Raw genomic sequence first — 21103 nt, 5'->3', positions numbered from 1 at the left:
CTCCAGGGAGGAATTCTGCAGGGAGCAGAAAGAATGCCCTTCTCTCGTGGGTATGCCGCAGCAGGCTGCAGACCAGGCCAATGGTGTTCAGGCCACAACACATTATGTGTACTGGGAGAATGACCTCCTGTATTCCGAGCCTAAGGCTGCTGAACCTGGGTCAGCCCGTGTGCTGGTGGTACCCCAGAAGTCCAGAGCCTTCCTACTGGGATTGGCTCACGATGTGCCTTTAGCAGGACATTTGGGGATGGACAAGACCTATGACAGGCTTGTCACCCACTTTTACTGGCCCAGAATACACAAGAGCTCAGATGCTCATTGTAGGACCTGTCCAACTTGCCAGGCAAGTGGGAAGAGCGGAGGGAAGAACAAGGCTCCCCTCCAACCCTTCCCTGTGGTCAATACTCCATTCCAACGAGTGGATATTGACATTGTTGGGCCTCTGGACCCCAAGACAGCCATGGGCAACAGGTTCATCCTGGTCTTGGTGGATCATGCCACCCGGTACCCTGAAGCCATCCCTCTGAGGACAGTGACGGCCCCCATGGTGGGGCGTGCACTGATGGGAATTTTCTCACGAGTAGGATTCCCTCTAGAGGTGGTGAGCGACAGGGGGACCAACTTCATATCCAAGTATATGAAGTCCCTTTGGCAAGAGTGTGGTGTAACCTACAAGCTCACCACACCTTACCATCCCCAAGGAAACGGGTTGGTTGAGAGATTCAACCGAACCCTGAAGGGCATGATCATGGGCCTGGAAGGTCCAATGAGGCGTAAGTGGGACGTCCTCTTACCATGCCTGCTCTTTGCATACCGCGAGGTGCCACAGAAGTCCCTAGGGTTCAGCCCCTTTGAACTGCTGTATGGTCACCCCGTGAGAGGACCACTGAGTTTGGTAAAGGAAGGCTGGGAGCAATCTCCCAGGAAACCTCCCCAGAATGTATATAGCTACATGCTGGCCTTCAGAAACCAAACCAGGCGCTTCAGACAACTTGCTGAGGCAAATCTGGAAGGCAGCCAGGAGGAGATGAAGCGGTGGTACGACCAGAATGCCACTCTGGTAGAGCTTCAGCCTGGACAAGAGGTGTATGTCTTGGCCCCAGTGGAACCCTGTGCACTTCAGGATAAGTGGACAGGTCCATTTGAGGTTGTGGAGCGCAAGAGCCCAGTGACATACTTGGTGGACATGAAGATGCCCAGGAACCCTTTACGGGTCCTACATGTCAACCGCCTCAAGCCCCACTTGAGAAGGTCCGAAGTGGGCATGTTGTTGGCCACTGATGATGGAATGGAAGAGGAGTCTGAGCCTCTTCCTGACCTCTTGGTGGCCTGTGAGAAAGATGGGTCAGTGGATGGAGTTAACCTCTCACCCACCCTGACCCCTGAGCAACAGGAAGACTGCCGCCAATTGATGGGGCAGTTTCCAGATCTGTTCTCCCTGGTTCCTAGTGTCACAGATTGGTGCGTCCATGATGTGGACACAGGAGACAGCTTACCTGTGAAGCATAAAGCTTACAGAGTGACTGACAGGGTCAGGGCCTGCATCAAGGAGGAGGTCTCCAAGATGCTTGCTCTTGGGGTGGTTGAGTCTTCCAGCAGTCCTTGGTCCAGCCCCGTGGTCTTGGTCCCAAAGGCTGCTGCGCCGGGAGCCACACCTGAACTCCGGTTCTGTGTGGACTACAGAGGACTCAATTCAGTCACCAAGACTGACGCGCACCCTATCCCCAGAGCTGATGAGCTCCTTGATCGGCTAGGGGCTGCCCGGTTCCTCAGCACGTTTGATTTAACGTCTGGGTACTGGCAGATCGCCTTGACCGATGGGGCAAAGGAGAGGTCAGCATTCTCTAAACCAGATGGGCATTTCCAGTTCCGGGTAATGCCATTTGGAATGAAGAATGCCCCTGCCACCTTTCAGAGATTGGTCAACCAGGTGTTGGCTGGGCTGGATGAGTTCAGTGCCGCCTACCTGGATGTCATCGCGGTGTTCAGTGGTACCTGGCCAGAACACCTGCGACACCTCTGGGAAGTGTTGATGGCCCTGCGCAGAGCAGGCCTCACAATCAAGGCAAGCAAGTGCCAGATTGGGCAGGGTTCAGTGGTGTACTTGGGACACCAAGTGGGGAGTGGCAAGGTGGCACCCTTGCAACCCAAAATTGAGACCATCCTGGCTTGGGAACCCCCCAAGACCCAGACTGCAGTAAGAGCCTTCCTGGGGCTCACTGGGTATTACAGGAGGTTTGTTAAGGGCTATGGCACGATTGTGACCCCCTTGACAGAGCTGACTTCGAAGAAGCAGCCCAAGAATGTGATTTGGACTGACACCTGTCAGAAGGCTTTTGACACCCTGAAGACTGCCATGTGCACAGCGCCCGTGCTCCTGGCTCCTGATTTCTCCAAGGAATTCATAGTGCAAACAGACGCTTCAGAGCATGGTGTAGGGCTGTTCTCTCACAGATGACTGAGGAGGGCTGGGACAAACCCGTAGCCTTCATCAGTAGGAGGTTACTTCCACGGGAAAGTAGGTGGAGTGCAATAGAGCGAGAAGCATTTGCTGTGGTCTGGGCGCTGAAGAAGCTAAGACCCTACTTGTTTGGGTCTCACTTCCGAGTTCAGACGGACCACAGGCCCCTCAGATGGTTGATGCAAATGAGGGGTGAGAACCCAAAACTGTTGAGGTGGTCCATCTCCCTACAGGGTATGGACTTTACGGTGGAACACCGCCCTGGCACAGATCACGCCAATGCTGATGGTCTGTCCAGATTTGTCCGCCTTAGTGATGTGGAACTCCCTGGGGAAGGGTAGTTCCCCCCACATTTCAGCTGGAGGGGACACGTGTTAGACCTGGCACCTTGGCGTGAGTTTCCCTTCCACTTTTTGCTGTTGTGCCTCAGATGTTTTGCTGGTTTCCGCTACTCAGGGCACTGCGCCACGGCCAACCCGTGCCGCAGTGCAAGTGCTCCCTACTGAAAATTGTACATGTGATTGATGTCCATGATTGGTTCATTGGATTTACTGTTAGTCCCTAGTAAAGTGCACCAGGAGTGCCAGGGCTTGTAACTGCCAATACTGCCAGTGGGCCTGCAGCGCTGGTTGCGCCACCCACAGAAGCAGCCTTAAAATGTGTCTAGGGTCTGCCATTGCAGGACCTGCGTGCAGTCTGGTACTGTCATGCTGGCTGGGAAAGTGCACCCACTTGCCAGCCTCTAAACCTTCCCTTAACTTCATATTAGTCACCCCTATGGTAGGCCTGAGGGCAGGGTGCATTGTAAGTGTAAGGTAGGACAAGCCCTGATGTGTGTGGCATGTCCTAGTAGTGAATTACAACCAAATTCGTTTTTCACTATTGTAAGGCTACCTGCTCCCCTTAGGCCAGAATGGGCTGCTGGAATTATTACACTCTATAATCCCAGCAGGCTCAGGGAACATGGTAGAGAGTCATGTTTAGTATGCCTGAACTCAGAATAATAAAATACTTCTTTTAGTAAAGTTTATTTTAATATCCTGGGTTTGCAAATGCTACTTTTAGAAAGTTAGCATTTGCTTGTCTAACCATTTCAGCCCGCCTCTGCTCTTGTGTGGATCTGACTGTCTGAGTGTGTGAGTGACAGGGCTGGGAGTTGACAGGTTGTGAATAGCAGGATGACACCTTAGTGGGTGGTGGGAGTTTCCCCTGAATGATGCATCAGGCTGTGCTCTACCTCCACAATGCTGGCTCCGCCCTCCTGGGGAGCGACTGATGACTCAGCCTGCACCTGGCCCAGGAAGGACCGAAGCTTGTCAACAAAGTGCTCAGGCTGCCCCTGTCTTCACAATGCCGGCTCCGCCCCCCTGGGGAGCGGCTGATGTGCCTGCCCTCACACTGAATGCAGAAGCAGAAGTACCCACCACAAGTGCTCCGGAGCTGAGAGCAGTTATGCAAAGGCCCCCCTGGCCTGTAAGAACAAAAGAAACTGGGTATAAAAGAAGGAGCCCTGCTCCTTGTAAATTAGATCCTGTTTGTGCTACAGAAGAAACTCTGCCCGAAGAGAAGGACCTGGAAGGACAAGGAGGAGTGCTGTCTCTGGCCTGTGTCTGGTGCCTTGCTGCAGAAGGAGAGGAAAGAAAAGACTACCAAGAGACTTTTGCTTTTATTGAACTTTGTGCCAAACTCTGCTGAAATATCTCCAAGGGCTTGCCTGTGAACTTGCCCCCTGACCAGCGCCCCAGGAACAGTGGGCGCTACCCCTCTGAAGGAAACTGCTGCTGGCGTGTGCTGTGTGTCTCTACAGTGCCGAGTGAAGGAGACTTGAGAGCGCTCTGCCCGCCGCCACGCTCTCTGACAATTCGTGCAGCCGTGTCCCTCCCCCGACCACCGTGACTGTGGCCTGATCGTGTGCCAGCTGCAAAGTGAAGACCGGCCCCACGCTGGTCTGAGCGCAGTGACTGTCCGCGCCGTGCCGCGCTAACAAAGGAAAGGGAGGAACTGCCCGGTCCAAGCATCGCCGCCTGTGTGACCCCCGAGGTACAGGCTGCCCCGCAAAGACCGGCACTGCCAAGATTGCGCCCCTCGTAACTTGTGCGCTGAGACCCCCTGGCCCCCGCAGCTGGGAAGTGACTCGCTGCCGGGCCTCGCCTGATCTGGGCCCCGCGCTTCGTGAAGTGCACCCCCCTCAGTCCCGCCTGCTGCGGCCTCTCCCCTTCGGAGAAAGAAGTGACCCTTTTCGGAAGAGCCGGTGACCCCATCGAGCACCGCCGCCCGCCCGGGAAGCAACGCGACGTGGGACAGCTCCCCTTGAAGCCGTCCGCTTCAGAAGTCAAAGGTACTGTGCTTTTTGTCCTCACGGTGCGAGCGTCCTGCAACCTGAGCTCGCACCTCGCTGTCTGCTTCACAGCACGAGCCGCATCTGAAACCGAGGCTCGCACTGCTCCTGGTCCTCGAGGCCCATGCGGGAAGCGTGAGCTTTGGCCGGCCGGGCCCGATCTCCTCTCTGAAGCGAGCGGAGACAGCGGAAAGCGCATTGAGGCGCTACAAAACACTGAACCTTGCTGAACCTGGGCAAAAGGCCCAAAAGATTGCTTATTGCTGAGAAAGAACTGTGGCAACCTAACCTAAAGTAAACTGGAACCGCTATTGAAAGTTTTAACCAAGACTGTATTTACAAACCTGCTTGAAATTATATAAAGAATATATATTTTTACAAATACAGTTTGGTGTCATTGTGTGGTGGGTTGGTTGTGATGGTGTAATATTGCAAATGTTTAACCCTATGTGCCCCAAAGATTAGCCTAAGACTGCTTAAGCCACACTACCTAGAGGGTAAGCAGAGGTTGTCTTGAAGGTAACCCTCAGCCCTGACGAGGAAGAGAGAGTCCCTGCTTGTCGCTAGTGCTGCACTGCGCCAACTAGAGACTCCCCCTTCCTACAGGGCCATTTTGGAGAGGCTCTCAGAATTGTCGGCCGAAATGATGGGACAGAGGACGTGAGGGACAATCTGGTCCTTTGATACTAAGTGACAGCGGACAGCCGTGACACTGGCACCGGTGTCGCAGAGGGCCTCTACCCGGTGTCCGCTGATGGTCACCCACTGCGCGTACTTCTTAGTGTTGGGTGGTAGTGGGGTTCCGGGGATCATTTCTCCATCCCCGAGGGAAACCAGGGACATCGCTACTGGTTGCCACTCCTCGGGAGCTTCTAACACCTCCTCAAGGGCGACTGCCGTCAGGTGACGGGGGGGGGGGGGTTGCCTGAGATGGTGGGCTTTTTGTAGAGGGGACACTGGGGGTCACTGGCATAGTGGCCCGGTTGTTGGCATTTGTAACAAGCCGTGGCGTACCTTAGCCCTGGCCTGCCTGGGGGGGGGGGCCCTGGCTCATTATGGGGGGAGGCAGTGATAGTGGCAGCTGGTTTCCTGGGGGGCTATGTTGGGGCCCTTGCGGGAACTCCCGTGGCCTACCTTGGCCTGCCCCTCCTCTCTGTCGGGGGCCCTTCTCATTTCTAGCATAGTCACCCACTGGGCCCCTGGGGACACGGGTGTTCACCGAGCGGTCTGCCTCCACACCGAGCCTTCTAGGGTTAGTAAGCTTGCTGTCGAGGAAGTGCTGACGCAGTTCTACGAAGCAATTTAAGGATAGGTGCTCCCAGGCTATCAAATCAAATAATTCTTCGAAGGTGGTGACCTTGCTGCCCTTGATCCACCATTCTAAGGCTCTACTGTAAAAGTTGACCTATTCTACCCAGGTGGTACCAGGGAGTTTTTTGCAATCCCGGAATCGCTGCCTGTGCATCTCGGGGGTGTGCTTATGCCTAGCTAACAGGGCCTCCTTCATATGGCTGTAGGAATTCAGTACCGTGGAGGGTAGCTCTAGCAAGGTATCCCTCCCGTCGCTTAGGAACCGCCCTCAAAACCCGCCCCCCCCAATCCTTCTCAGGGACCCGGTAGGAGGTCATAGCCACCTCATAGGCTTTGAAAAATTGTTGAATGTCATCGTTCCTATAGTATTCTTTTACTACGTCTTTGGGGATATGGACCTTGGTTTCTACAGGGGGAGGGGTCCCTCGGCTCCCCGGGGACCCATCTTCCTCACTCCTTGCTTTGAGCTCGAGCTCCTTCAAGCACCGTTCATGTTCTAACTGGAGTTTCCTGCCCTCATGCTCTCTCTTCTAACTCCCCTTGCAACCTCAACTCTTCTATAGCCAACTTCCTTTCTGTTAATTTTAGCTTCCCTTCAATTTTTAGTTTAGCTAGCTCTAACTCGTGGGCTCTGCTCTTCTCTCGATCTGCCAGTTCCTCTGGGGACAGGCCTCTCTCTATCATGCCGCTACGTGCAGGGGAAACTGCGCTCTCCCTCTCAGGGGCCCCGGGTTCGTCCTGCTATCCATCCCCAGCGCTGTTCCCTTCTACCTGGGGAGGGGGAGCCCTGGCCTCTACCCCGTCCTTCAGGGCCTCCTGGAAATCTTCCTTGGTGTTTAGGCCAGTGGTAGGGATTTGAAAGTCCTTACATAATTGTTTCAGTTCCTTATGGGTGTACTTCTCTAATTGGTCTTTTTGAAAGGCAGGGTTCTCGCTGGGTCCGGTAAGACTCATGGCGCTAGGTAGTGTGTCAGCTACTCCCCTATACAATGACCACAAATGCTGATTCGGATCCTTCCCGCTGCTTCCAGTGTTGGAGGGGGGAGGTCTCTAGGGGACGGAGGTAAGTACTCCTGACCACCCCGGGACCCCTCTCCTCCAGGAACGTTCCCGAGCACTAGAGTCAAGCACTTGTGTTCACGTACACGAAGTCACCACCACACTACAAAAGGGACACCACACCAATGGGTTATAGGTAAAACAAGTTCTTTATATATGGCTGCTCAACAGGTCAGGGATTAGATACACTTGGGTGAGGGTTCAGGTTCGCTTCTTGAATGGCTGTGACGTCTGTAGGGGATAGGCGGGAGACTTTGGGGGCAATCTCTAGGTACTCACAGTCTCTAGTCCTGTCGGCTCGGGAGGGCTGTGGGGTTCAGCGCTCCTGGCATGGGTGTTGGGGGGGCCACGTATCCAGAGTACGGCTCTCAATCCTCGAGCCGCTGGATACGGAGGGCCGCAGTGTAGAGGTATCAGGCGTACGACTCAGAATCCTCGAGTCGCGTGATACCGTGGGGTTCAGAGCGGCAAGTTCGGGTACAACCCGCACCTTCGAGCGCTGTGGGGTCGTGGCATACCACAGGGTCGGCGGATGCATGGCGCGGTTCGTACTTCTGAGCGTGACTAGTCCTCCAGCCCTCCCCAATACGGGGTCTCCTCCTGGTGCACGGCGTACCTGTGAGCGCGGCTGGTTCACAAGCGCTCCACAATACGGGCGTACTCCTCTTGGAGTGCGGCGTACCTGTGAGCGCGGCTGGTTCCCAAGCGCTCCACAGTACGGGGCATACTCCTCTTGGTGTGCGGCGTACCTGTGAGCGCGGCTGGTTCCCAAGTGCTCCACAGTACGGGGCAGTGAGACTCGAGCCGCGACCACGTCAGCTGGGCTCCAGGAGTCCGAGTCGGACAGTAAATTTCCTTCACTCCCGGGATGAGCCGCGACCAGGTCTGCAGGGCTCCGGGAGACCGAGTGGAGCGTGGATTTCGTCTGCTCCACAGAATGAGCCGCGACCAGGTCTGCAGGGCTCCAAAAGATAGGGAGGGGGACACCGATGTCGTTCTTTCCACAGGATGAGCCGCGACCAGGTCTGCAGGGCTCTCGTCGTCCAGTATTCAACTAACTCCACTCCTCCGGCGGGTGCCGTTATATCTTCCTTCTCCCTTTCAAGTTTTAGCCCTCCCAGATGGCGCCTTGGGGCCTGGGGCTGATTGTCGGCACGTCCGGCCATCTGGTACTCGTCCTCTTTGAAGTCTAGAGGTGGGGCCTTTCCGCTGCCCGGCAGGGAGCGGGGCCGTTCCTGGCATGAGGTGCGAGTGAAACTTCTCCGCCCCATTCTGCTTTGGGGAAGGATCGCTACCCACAGCTGGACAGGGGGCGATGGGGATTCTGGTTTCTCTGAGGTTGGGGCCCTGTGGGGATGGGCGCTGGCGGACCTCTGTTTCTATCGTGGGGCCTCAGTGCTAGGCTTCCTGCTACTGGGGGGGAATTGGGGGTGCCCTGCTGATGTGGCTACTATTCTTCTGGGATCAGGGGGGTTGTAGGGAGGATGGGGGACGGGGTTACACGGGTTGCGGCCTCGCCCAGGTGACGGTTTGGGGTTCTGGATGTAAGGAGGCCCACGCCAAGGAGGATGGGTCTAACACACACCTGTAGTGTACACAGCGTGAAAGACAAAGTGATGAACATTGGGTCGGAGTACAATAAGCCTCAAAGCTGTGGCCATAGTGAGCCAGACAAGCAGATGGAAATCCTTGTCTAGGCACTTGGGAAATAAGACCCTTACACATTTTTACGTCATTCAAGTCACACTAAACATTTCTAACTCTTCTGTTGTAGATTAAGGGCAGGGCCTTCATACAAGTGTCCGGAGCCACTCGGGGAGGATGTAAGGACCAGCTGTACAAAGCAACAGCCTGATTCGCAGAACAGGGCCGTTTGTGACCAAAAAAATCCTTTTTGAAATGTACAAAATGCGAAATGTGATTCAGTAACTTGTTACCGAATCACATTTTGCATTTGTGATTCGGCATTTTCAAGGGGTGTTTTTTTTAGGTATCCCTTCAAAAACTATATTGGTGTATGTATTACTGTTTTGCAACCGCATTCGTGTCGCAAAACAGTAATATTTTACTACCATTTTAAAGGTGGTGGTAACCGATACACAAGTGATAATTGTTGGACTTGGCCCTTTTTGCAGGGTCATCCCTGAACTTTTTGACTTCCTCCTATATTTTGTCTGACATGTTTTTGCTGGTTTTAGATGCTTTTGGGCACTGTGCCACTGCTATTATGTGCCACAGTGCAAGTGCTCCCTATGGTAAATTGATGTATGGATTAGTGACTCCATGATTGGCTTGTTTGGTTTACTTGTCAGACCCTAGTACAGTGCACTGTGTGTGCCCAGGGCTTGTAAATAAAATGCTGCTGGTGGGCTTGCAGCACTGGTTGTGCCACCCACCAGAGCAGCTTGTAAAGTGTGTCTCGGGTCTGCCATTGCAGAGCCTGTGTGCAGTCTGGTACTGCCATGTTTCCTGGGCAAGTGCACCCACTTGCCAGTCTCTAAACCTTCTTTTTATACATATTAGTCACCCCTAAGGTTGGCCCAAGGGCAGGGTGCGTTGTAGGTAAAAGGAAGGACATGCCCTGATGTGTGTGGCATGTCCTGATAGTGAATTACAGCCATTTTCATTTTTCCCTATTGCAAGGCTACCTGTTCCCTATAGGCCAGAATGGGCAGTTTGATTATAACATCTTATAATCCTAACTGACTCAGGGAACTAGGTAGAAACTCGAGTTTAGTATGCCTGAACTCAGAGTGATAAAATACATATTTTAGTGAAGTTGGTTTTAACATTCTGTGTTTGAAAATACCACTTTTAGAAAGTAGGTATTTTCTTACCTAATCTATCCAAGCCGGCATCTGCTAGCTTGTGTATTCCTTGTCTGTTTTTTGAGTGACAGGGGCTGGGGGACTCCAGGAGACAGGGTGAGTCAGCACAGGGCTGAATAGACCTATCTGCATGTAGAGTGGTGGGAGGAGTTGCTCCTGGGCCTGAACAGGGCTGTGCCTGCTTTCCACAATGCTGGCTTCACCTCCTGTGGTGTGTCTGATGAGCCTGGCCCACACTGTCGAAGGAAAGAAGGAGTCATGTAAACAAAGTGCTCCAGGACTGCACAAACCAGTTTGGACTAGATACAGACACTCTCTGCCTTCAGAGTCAAAGGATTTTGGTATATATAAAGGGGGCAGACAACACCCGTGAGAACACCGTGCATGCTGGTTTATGCAGGCCAAGTCAAGGCTCAAGAGCATATGGAGAAAATAGTTCCCATCAGAAGCCACACTGTACCGCCCTCTTTCTCATCATTTGGGTTCTCCTTACCCAGGAGACAAAACGGCCGGTCTGATGTTACCGTGACCGATAAATGTGACAAGTGGGTGGTATGTATTGTGCAAAGAAATTAAGGTGGCTACTGAAAAAAGCAGTGTATAGTGGTAGGAGTGAGAAGGTGAGGGGTTTTAATAAAATTAGGTGAATCGGGTAGAAAAACAAATTTTATTAGTATCTCCCAATCCCTAAGATTAAAAAGCAAGTGCAAGTGGTCTGACCACCATCAAGTACGGTTATTATTTCAAACCCGCACTTGCACTTGCTTTTTAATCTTAGGGATTGGGAGATACTAATAAAATTTGTTTTTCTACCCGATTCACCTAATTTTATTAAAACCCCTCACCTTCTCACTCCTACCACTATACACTGCTTTTTTCAGTAGCCACCTTAATTTCTTTGCACAATACATACCACCCACTTGTCACATTTATCGGTCACGGTAACATCAGACCGGCCGTTTTGTCTCCTGGGTAAGGAGAACCCAAATGATGAGAAAGAGGGCGGTACAGTGTGGCTTCTGATGGGAACTATTTTCTCCATATGCTCTTGAGCCTTGACTTGGCCTGCATAAACCAGCATGCACGGTGTTCTCACGGGTGTTGTCTGCGTAGTATTGGTTTTGTGATCCATTTGATTGACTGACACTGTATGACTCCCAGGTACAAATTGTTGTTATAATATTGTGTTTGGGGCATGTACCTGGTCGGTCGTTAAACTTGCCCTCAGACCCTCCTCTCATTGCTTGTTGTGTATATATAAAAAGGGGGACCCAGACCCCTGAACTTTAGATCACTTCTGTGAATCAAGACGAACCTTTGCTGAGGAGAAGAACCAGGAAACTGAAGGAGGAGACTACCCCAATGCTGCGTGTTGTTGGGGTTGGCCTGCAGTGGTTGCTTCATTGCCAAAGAAAAGAGAAAAAGGACTGAGTGTGCTTTCATCGTCTTGAAGAAGATCTCCAAGGGCTTGAACTTGAGCTTGCCTCCTGCCTGAAGTCTTAGGGATACCAGACTTCACCACTTCTGCTTGCCTGCATCCAGAACTGCCGTTTTAGCTGCTGTAGAAGGAAATTGCAACACCGACGCCTGCGAGTGATGCCGTCTGCTGCACCGAATCCGTGAGCGCTGCTCCAACTTGCAACATAGACCGCCGTGCCACATCGACGCCAGCGGACGACGCTGTATTCTGCCCGAAGACGTGAGCGCTGCTCTGACTTGTGCCGTGGTCCCGACGCCGGCTGTTGGGCCGCATCAACTCCAAAGCTGACATTGACATCACGGAGCCAATCCTCGACATGGGTGGCCGAAAATCCATCGACAACATGACATCGTAAGTAACCGTGGTTTCGGCGCCATCATGATGTCACCTCCCCGACGCAGTGAGGAACCAGTGTCTCACCTCCCCTGCGCTGCAGTAAGGAACCGAGTCTACACCTCCCCAGGGGTCCTAAGGAACCGATGCCACGCAGCGCCAACAAAGCCGCACCTCGCCAATGCCGTGAGCTGTCTTTGTTTTTCATTAATTTTCCAAGGTACTGTACTTTGGGGGTTTGTTTGACTTCTGGACCGACGCCGCGCACCTCGCGGTCGGCACCGTACTTTGGGATTTCTCCTGTCACGACGTTGTGATAACTCACGTTGGAGTTATCTGTTGCTAGAGACTGATTTTAAGTGAACAGCCTATTTTTAAGCATATCTGGAGTACAGTATTGTGGATTTTTGTCATTTGGTCTGTGTTAAGTCTATTTAAAAATACTTATTTTTATAATATGACCTGTATGGTGTCCATCTGTAGTGTTTTCACTGTATTACTGTGAATATTCACAAATGCTTTACACACTGCCTCTGAGATAAGCCTGCCGGCTCGTGCCAAGCTACCAAGGGGGTGAGCAGGGGTTATTTTAGGATTGTAGCCCCTTACTCTGACTAGACGCAAGGGTCTCTATTTAGTCAAAGGTTCCTACCTCTGCCAACTAGAGACCCCTAAATCTAACAATAATGTTGAAAAACTATCTTTTAAGAGAGCCAAGCTGTGGACTCACAGAACACTGCCAGCTCGTAAAAAATGAAACTTCAAAGTAAATTTATATTCTTTTTAAACACATTTGCATTTTTAAAAACAAAATTGCTTTATTAAAAGGCAATCAGAGACATGATGATCTATTGATCTCAGCAACCCACCAGCCTTGTGATGCCGTTGATTCCTAAGGGGTCGCAAATTTAGACCCACCTCATTATTAATATTCATTAGGTAGGTCGATTTGTGACCCACTAGGATTCGCTATTTGGGAATAAAATATTTCATTCATTTGGAATACCAATTCCCGAAATATATTTCAGAGATAATCACAATTAGGAGGTCAGTATTTCTAACGTTAGTCTATCCGGCCCTTAGTTCTAAATATCTGTTGAGCCCTTAGGTTACAGCAACAGCAGGTAAGTCCTGACAGAGCCTCACCCTTCCTGCTGAAGTCCCTACCTCCCACTCCAGTCCACACACCAACATTCTATTCCATCATTCCCTCTCAACATTCCAGACACACAGGAAATGGCAACACTCAGGACACTACAAACTCTGTGTGTAACAAGTAACCACACAACTCTGAACCCTGATGCAACTTATCGTCATGACAACGCACACCCCTCAAGCGGGTCGAGAAGGCCTCATTGACTAAAGGGAAGTTAATGATCTTCAAACCGGACCTCATGGCCCTTGTCAAGGATGCTACCTCTAGTAAGGTACAGATATTGCCTAAAGATTACAACAAGTAAAACATACCAAGGTAAAAGAAGGCAGACACAGCAGATGGAGCAGCTGTTGGTTACCTGAGCGAAGCTGGCGTAAAACAGCTGACTGTGAGAGAAACCAATCCGAGGTAAGTCTGTTTCCTGCTTCTGTTTCCTCAGCCAGTTCTCATAGGCCTGCAGGGGAGTAAAGGGGTGGGGGGAAGATGAAACATGTTCAGCAGATGAAGTGGAAGAAAGTAAGGCAATAGTACGGTCATTGAATCAAGGACATGTGGTATAAATTAACATGAATCAGACTAGTCATTCCTGGAAGATTTCCAGGATATCCACATAATAATCAAGCACTGGTAAAGCCAATAGTTCCTGTTGTTTCATAAGTGAAAAGTGTGTGTATGACATGTGCGGTAGGCCAGGTTTGTGAGGAGGGGACAGGTCAGGCTTGTAAGGAGGGGACAGGTCAGGATTGTAAGGATGGGACAGGTCAGGCTTGTAGGGAGGGGCTGGTCAGGCTTGTAAGGAGGGGGTAGGCCAGCTGTATAAGGAGGGGGCAGGCCAGGCTTGTAAGGAGGGGACCGGCCAGGCTTGTAAGGAAGGGACAGGTCAGGCTTGTAAGGAGGGGCATGTCAGGCTTGTAAGGAGGGGACAGGCCAGGCTTGTGAGGAGGGGACAGGTCAGGCTTGTAAGGAGGGGGCAGGCCAGGCTTGTGAGGAGGGGACAGGTCAGGCTTGTAAGGAGGGGGCAGGCCAGGCTTGTGAGGAGGGGACAGGTCAGGATTGTGAGGAGGGGACAGGTCAGGCTTGTAAGGAGGGGACAGGCCAGGCTTGTGAGGAGGGGACAGGCCAGGCTTGTGAGGAGGGGACAGGTCGGGCTTGTAAGGAGGGGGCAGGCCAGGCTTGTAAGGAGGGGCAGGTCAGGCTTGTAAGGAGGGGCAGGTCAGGCTTGTAAGGAGGGCAGGCCAGGCGTATAAGGAGGGGCAGGTCAGGCTTGTAAGGAGGGGCCACTCAGCTCTGTCTTGTGTGGGCAGGCGATCACTCAGCTCTCACCATTGTGTGAAGCTAGTGGGAAGAGATTTGGAATGATTTTGGAATTTGGTCAACCTCTGGAATACAACATTAGTGAACAGAAGCTAGAGCCTGGATGCTGGAACAGATCATACTGGGGAGCTTCGGCATCAAAGACGGACGCACGGTGTACAGGGGTGCTGCCAAGTCAAGGTTGATTTAAAGTGTGTGATTATTCTGTTTTGAAAAACTACATCTCAATACGGAACATCAATGTTCCGCAACTTCCTGGTCAAATTGGCAAGTGACCCATCATAAAAGAACTGATGTAATAAGGCTGCTTGCCTTCACCCCTGTTTTTGTTTTTACTTGACAGTGTCCATTGTCACACCCAGGTCCTTGTTTTGATCTACAGGCTTTTTGGGGGGTTTAAGAAGAAGGCTCACAAACACTCAGAGACATAGGTATCACTGAAGAGTGGGTTGTCTCGCTTCATCGTCCGTTTATAATTTTGGACAACATTTAAGCATTAATAAATATTAGCCGGCTTAATGATGTGCTGTGTTGCATTTTGAAAACACAGACGTTTCCATTGGAAATACATTGGGGCTGATTCACAGAACTAACTTAAGACAAAATCCTAAACTTACTACTTTGGTTATTCACAGAAGTTAGTATTTTGTCTTCAGACAGACTTAAGACAGAATCCCAACTTCTGTGAATACCAAAAGTAGTAAGTTTAGGATGCTGTCTTAAGTTAGTTCTGTGAATTGGGCCCAAAGTAATTTGCCTATGGATTGGGTAGGATCAGAATACATACCAGGAAACTAGAAATGTCTTTGTATGATTTGGATTTGAGTTCACTTTTGGTCTATGTTTGGGAATATTTTTACAGAGTTGAAGAAGGAGGAACAGTGGACCTTTAGTGATATTTCACAGGATAATACTCACAATGAGATAAACATTTCTAGAGAGTACATTTGATGATTTCTAATATTGTTTAAGTGGATAAAGTTCAGATATTTTCACCACAAATATTCCAAGAGACATATGACAGTGGGAACTGGCCTCAGAAAGGAAATTTACTCAAAGCATCAACGGCTACATCAAGATTGTTTTATTGCAAACTTTATAATTATCGCTGACTTGGTGGAAAATGTACTGTTTTGCTCCATGTTTTTCTCTGTAATACCATTGTGGGGTTTGTATATTGAATTTCACTGAATACCCAATACACAGTTGATTTGAAAGGACTGTCTTATTATTATTGGTTGTCACTGCATTGGTATCATGTTCTAAGATAATGGTGTTACAAACTTTTGCCATCCTTTCAGGGAATTGTTTTGGAATAGATCCCCAAGCTGACTGTACATTGGGTATTTCAGTGAGTTAAAAGGCCATGTTATGCTTTACAACCTTCACTACAATGTGATATAAGAAGTAAACAAGTTCACTTCCAAAGAGAGCATGTCCAAGGTGCAAGCTTACAAGCTAGAGTCTATAGCGCTTTGAAGCGAGAGGTGAATGAGCTTGTGGTGTTGCACATTAGTAATTCCAAAATAAATAAATACAAGTAAAAACCTCTTTCAGTATCAGGGCAAGGGACATGGCCAGTTCGACGAATACTGAGACATTTAGAAAGAAATTCAAAGTGAGGGGGTTAAAAGAGAAATCCCACTGCTGGCTGCTTAGACCAGCATGTGGAGTAGGTGGTGAGAGATGAACTGCGGTGGATTCCAGGTGATATGGGAAGGGTTTTCATGTGTTGGGTTATTTTCTTAGTTATTTTTATTTGTGAGTACTTGTATAGCTAAAGATTCTAAGCACTACACTAAAAAGCACAGTACACCTAAACACAGCATCTAATTAAATACAGCGGGGAACTGGACGGAGAACTTACACGTTAAAAATTCTAAGTGTAAGGTGTTATATAGGTGAAGTCCAAGCTAACTAAATTCTGGTAAAGTTCTTCACACCTAGCCTGGACATTGGTCGGTCCATCTTCATTAATGTTAGTTTTAATGTTCCTTACAGGTAAGAGAGTGAACCCTCATTGTGAAATAGAGAATCCCCTTGACCCTCTTGGATCATTGGGTATTCCACATTATTAAATCTAAACTTCTTGAGGGAAAAGATAACCAATGAACAATCGATTAATGTGTGTTCAGGCTCTCTTCTGATTTTAGCTCCCTTTGGACTAGAGGACTTCTATGAGTGAATGTAGTATGTCTTGTGGCCGAGTTCAAGATTTAATCTGAAACTCTTGGAGATAATGTCCTGATGGGGATCTGTGTTGGTAGGAATGGGGTTTGGGTGCGGTCTCCATGATCTGCAGTCAATGCGTGGCGTCTCCGGGATTTAAAAACAGTGTGCACATGACTGAATTTAATTTTAATTCAGTCTCTATAGCCCCCGTAGTCGCCAAGATCCTGTTAAAGAAAGTACCATGCTGGTGTTTGTATATGATTCAACGGTAGTCCATATAGTCTCCCTGGAATGTTGGGAATCTGCTGTTCTAGGAGGCATCAATTTCTACAGAAGACTCTATGATCTCCAAGGAATGCTGGGAAGCTGCTGCTCTAGGAGGCATCCATTTCTATTGTCTCCATGGAATGCTGGGAAGCTGCTGTTCTAGGAGGCATCCATTTCTATGGTCTCCATGGAATGCTGGGAAGCTGCTGATCTAGAAGACATCCATTTCTATGGTCTCCAAGTAATGCTGGGACGCTGCTGCTCTAGGAGGCATCCATTTCTACAGAAGACTCTATGGTCTCCATGGAATGCCGGGAAGCTGCTGTTCTAGGAGGCATCCATTTCTACAGAAGACTCTATGGTCTCCAGGTAATGCTGGGACGCTGCTGCTCTAGGAGGCATCCATTTCTACAGAAGACTCTATGGTCTCCATGGAATGCTGGGAAGCTGCTGTTCTAGGAGGCATCCATTTCTACAGAAGACTCTATGGTCTCCATGGAATGCTGGGAAGCTGCTGTTCTAGGAGGCATCCATTTCTACAGAAGACTCTATGGTCTCCATGGAATGCTGGGAAGCTGCTGTTATAGGAGGCATCCCATACTACAGAAGACTCTTTGGTCTCCATGGAATGCTGGGAAGCTGCTGTTCTTGGAGGCATCTATGTCTACAGAAGACTCTATGGTCTCCATGGAATGCCGGGAAGCTGCTGTTCTAGGAGGCATCCATTTCTACAGAAGACTCAATGGTCTCCATGGAATGCTGGGAATCTGTTGTTCTAGGAAGCATCAATTTCTATCGTCCCCATGGAATGCGGTGAAGCTACTGTTCTAGGAGGCATCCATTTCTATGGTCCCCATGGAATGCTGGGAAGCTGCTGCTCTAGGAGGCATCCATTTCTACAGAAGACTCTACGGTCTCCATGGAATGCTGGGAATCTGCTGTTCTAGGAGGCATCCATTTCTATGGACTCCATGGAATGCCGGGAAGCTGCTGTTCTAGGAGGCATCTATTTCTATGGTCTCCATGGAATCCTGGGAAGTTGCTGCTCTAGGAGGCATCCATTTCAGGAGAAGACTCTATGGTCTCCATGGAATGCTGGGAAGCTGCTGTTCTAGAAGGCATCAATTTCTATGGTCTCCATGGAATGCTGGGAAGCTGCTGTTCTAGGAGGCATCTATTTCTATGGTCTCCATGGAATCCTGGGAAACTGTTGTTGTAGGAGGCATCTATTTCTATGGTCTCCATGGAATGCTGGGAAGCTGCTGTTCTAAGAGGCATCCATTTCTATGGTCTCCATGGAATGGTAGGAAGCTGCTGTTCTAGGAATCATCCATTTCAACAGAAGACTCTATGGTCTTCATGGAATGCCGTGAAGCTGCTGTTCTAGGAGGCATCCATTTCTATGGACTCCATGGAATGCCGGGAAGCTGCTGTTCTAGGAGGCATCTATTTCTATGGTCTCCATGGAATCCTGGGAAGTTGCTGCTCTAGGAGGCATCAATTTCAGCAGAAGACTCTATGGTCTCCATTGAATGATGGGAAGCTGCTGTTCTAGGAGGCATCCATTTCCACAGAACACTCTACGGTATCCATGGAATGCCGGGAAGCTGCTGTTCTAGGAGGCATCCATTTCTATGGTCTCCATGGAATGCTGGGAAACTGTTGTTGTAGGAGGCATCCATTTCTATGGTCTCCATGGAATGCTGGGAAGCTAATGTTCAAGGAGGCATCTATTTCTATGGTCTCCATGGAATGCCGGGAAGCTGCTGTTCTAGGAGGCATGCATTTCTATGGTCTTCATGGAATGCCGTGAAGCTGCTGTTCTAGGAGGCATCCATTTCTATGGTCTCCTTGAAAATGCTGGGAAGCTGTTGATGAAGGAGACATCCATTTCTATGATCTCCATGGAATGCTGGGAAGCTACAGTTCCAGGAGGCATCCGTTTCTGCGGTCTCCATGGAATGCTGGGAATCTGCTGTTCTAGGAGGCATCCATTTCTATGGGCTCCATGGAATGCCGTGAAGCTGCTGTTCTAGGAGGCATCCATTTCTATGGTCTCCATGAAATGCTGGGAAGCTGTTGATGAAGGAGACATCCATTTTATGATCTCCATGGAATGCTGGGAAGCTACAGTTCTAGGAGGCATCCGTTTCTACGGTCTCCATGGAATGCTGGGAATCTGCTGTTCTAGGAGGCATCCATTTCTATGGTCTCCATGGAATGCTGGGAAGCTGCTGTTCTAGGAGGATCCATTTCTATGGTATCCATGGAATGCTGGGAAGCTGCTGTTCTAGGAGGCATCCATTTCTATGGTCTCCATGGAATGCTGGGAAGCTGCTGTTCTAGGAGGCATCTATTTATATGGTCTCCATGGAATGCCGGGAAGCTACTGTTCTAGGAGACATCCATTTCTATAAACTCCATGGAATGCTGGGAAGCTGCTGTTCTAGGAGGCATCCATTTCTACAGAAGACTCTATGGTCTCCATGGAATGCTGGGAATCTGCTGTTCTAGGAGGCATCCATTTCCACAGAACACTCTATGGTATCCATGGAATGCCGGGAAGCTGCTGTTCTAGGAGGCATCCATTTCTATGGACTCCATGGAATGCCGGGAAGGTGCTGTTCTAGGAGGCATCTATTTCTATGGTCTCCATGGAATCCTGGGAAGTTGCTGCTCTAGGAGGCATCCATTTCAGCAGAAGACTCTATGGTCTCCATTGAATGATGGGAAGCTGCTGTTCTAGGAGGCATCCATTTCCACAGAACACTCTACGGTATCCATGGAATGCCGGGAAGCTGCTGTTCTAGGAGGCATCCATTTCTATGGTCTCCATGGAATGCTGGGAAATTGTTGTTGTAGGAGGCATCCATTTCTATGGTCTCCATGGAATGCTGGGAAGCTACTGTTCAAGGAGGCATCTATTTCTATGGTCTCCATGGAATGCCGGGAAGCTGCTGTTCTAGGAGGCATGCATTTCTATGGTCTTCATGGAATGCCGTGAAGCTGCTGTTCTAGGAGGCATCCATTTCTATGGTCTCCTTGAAAATGCTGGGAAGCTGTTGATGAAGGAGACATCCATTTCTATGATCTCCATGGAATGCTGGGAAGCTACAGTTCCAGGAGGCATCCGTTTCTGCGGTCTCCATGGAATGCTGGGAATCTGCTGTTCTAGGAGGCATCCATTTCTATGGTCTCCATGGAATGCCGTGAAGCTGCTGTTCTAGGAGGCATCCATTTCTATGGTCTCCATGAAATGCTGGGAAGCTGTTGATGAAGGAGACATCCATTTTATGATCTCCATGGAATGCTGGGAAGCTACAGTTCTAGGAGGCATCCGTTTCTACGGTCTCCATGGAATGCTGGGAATCTGCTGTTCTAGGAGGCATCCATTTCTATGGTCTCCATGGAATGCTGGGAAGCTGCTGTTCTAGGAGGATCCATTTCTATGGTATCCATGGAATGCTGGGAAGCTGCTGTTCTAGGAGGCATCCATTTCTATGGTCTCCATGGAATGCTGGGAAGCTGCTGTTCTAGGAGGCATCTATTTATATGGTCTCCATGGAATGCCGGGAAGCTACTGTTCTAGGAGACATCCATTTCTATAAACTCCATGGAATGCTGGGAAGCTGCTGTTCTAGGAGGCATCCATTTCTACAGAAGACTCTATGGTCTCCATGGAATGCTGGGAATCTGCTGTTCTAGGAGGCATCCATTTCCACAGAACACTCTATGGTATCCATGGAATGCCGGGAAGCTGCTGTTCTAGGAGGCATCCATTTCTATGGACTCCATGGAATGCCGGGAAGGTGCTGTTCTAGGAGGCATCTATTTCTATGGTCTCCATGGAATCCTGGGAAGTTGCTGCTCTAGGAGGCATCCATTTCAGCAGAAGACTCTATGGTCTCCATTGAATGATGGGAAGCTGCTGTTCTAGGAGGCATCCATTTCCACAGAACACTCTACGGTATCCATGGAATGCCGGGAAGCTGCTGTTCTAGGAGGCATCCATTTCTATGGTCTCCATGGAATGCTGGGAAACTGTTGTTGTGGGAGGCATCCATTTCTATGGTCTCCATGGAATGCTGGGAAGCTACTGTTCAAGGAGGCATCTATTTCTATGGTCTCCATGGAATGCCGGGAAGCTGCTGTTCTAGGAGGCATGCATTTCTATGGTCTTCATGGAATGCCGTGAAGCTGCTGTTCTAGGAGGCATCCATTTCTATGGTCTCCTTGAAAATGCTGGGAAGCTGTTGATGAAGGAGACATCCATTTCTATGATCTCCATGGAATGCTGGGAAGCTACAGTTCCAGGAGGCATCTGTTTCTGCGGTCTCCATGGAATGCTGGGAATCTGCTGTTCTAGGAGGCATCCATTTCTATG

At 49.9% G+C, this 21103-nt stretch overlaps 1 protein-coding gene across 2 annotated transcripts in view; it reads right to left on the bottom strand.

Moving 5' to 3' along the window:
* The window catches only part of KEL (Kell metallo-endopeptidase (Kell blood group)), a 554418-nt gene that overhangs the window by 20396 nt on the left and 512919 nt on the right, over positions 1 to 21103 (bottom strand). For both annotated transcript variants that reach the window (XM_086929702.1, XM_086929703.1), the window contains exon 17: positions 13325 to 13420. In XM_086929702.1, the coding sequence (XP_086785828.1) occupies positions 13325 to 13420 (96 nt within the window). The remainder of the gene's footprint in view (positions 1 to 13324; positions 13421 to 21103) is intronic.

This window comes from Lissotriton vulgaris, chromosome 7 (genome assembly GCF_964263255.1).
Source record: "Lissotriton vulgaris chromosome 7, aLisVul1.2, whole genome shotgun sequence".
Lineage (NCBI taxonomy): Eukaryota > Metazoa > Chordata > Amphibia > Caudata > Salamandridae > Lissotriton > Lissotriton vulgaris.
The sequence above is the reverse complement of the archived record's forward strand: the minus strand, read 5'-3'. Positions and strand labels throughout refer to the sequence as shown.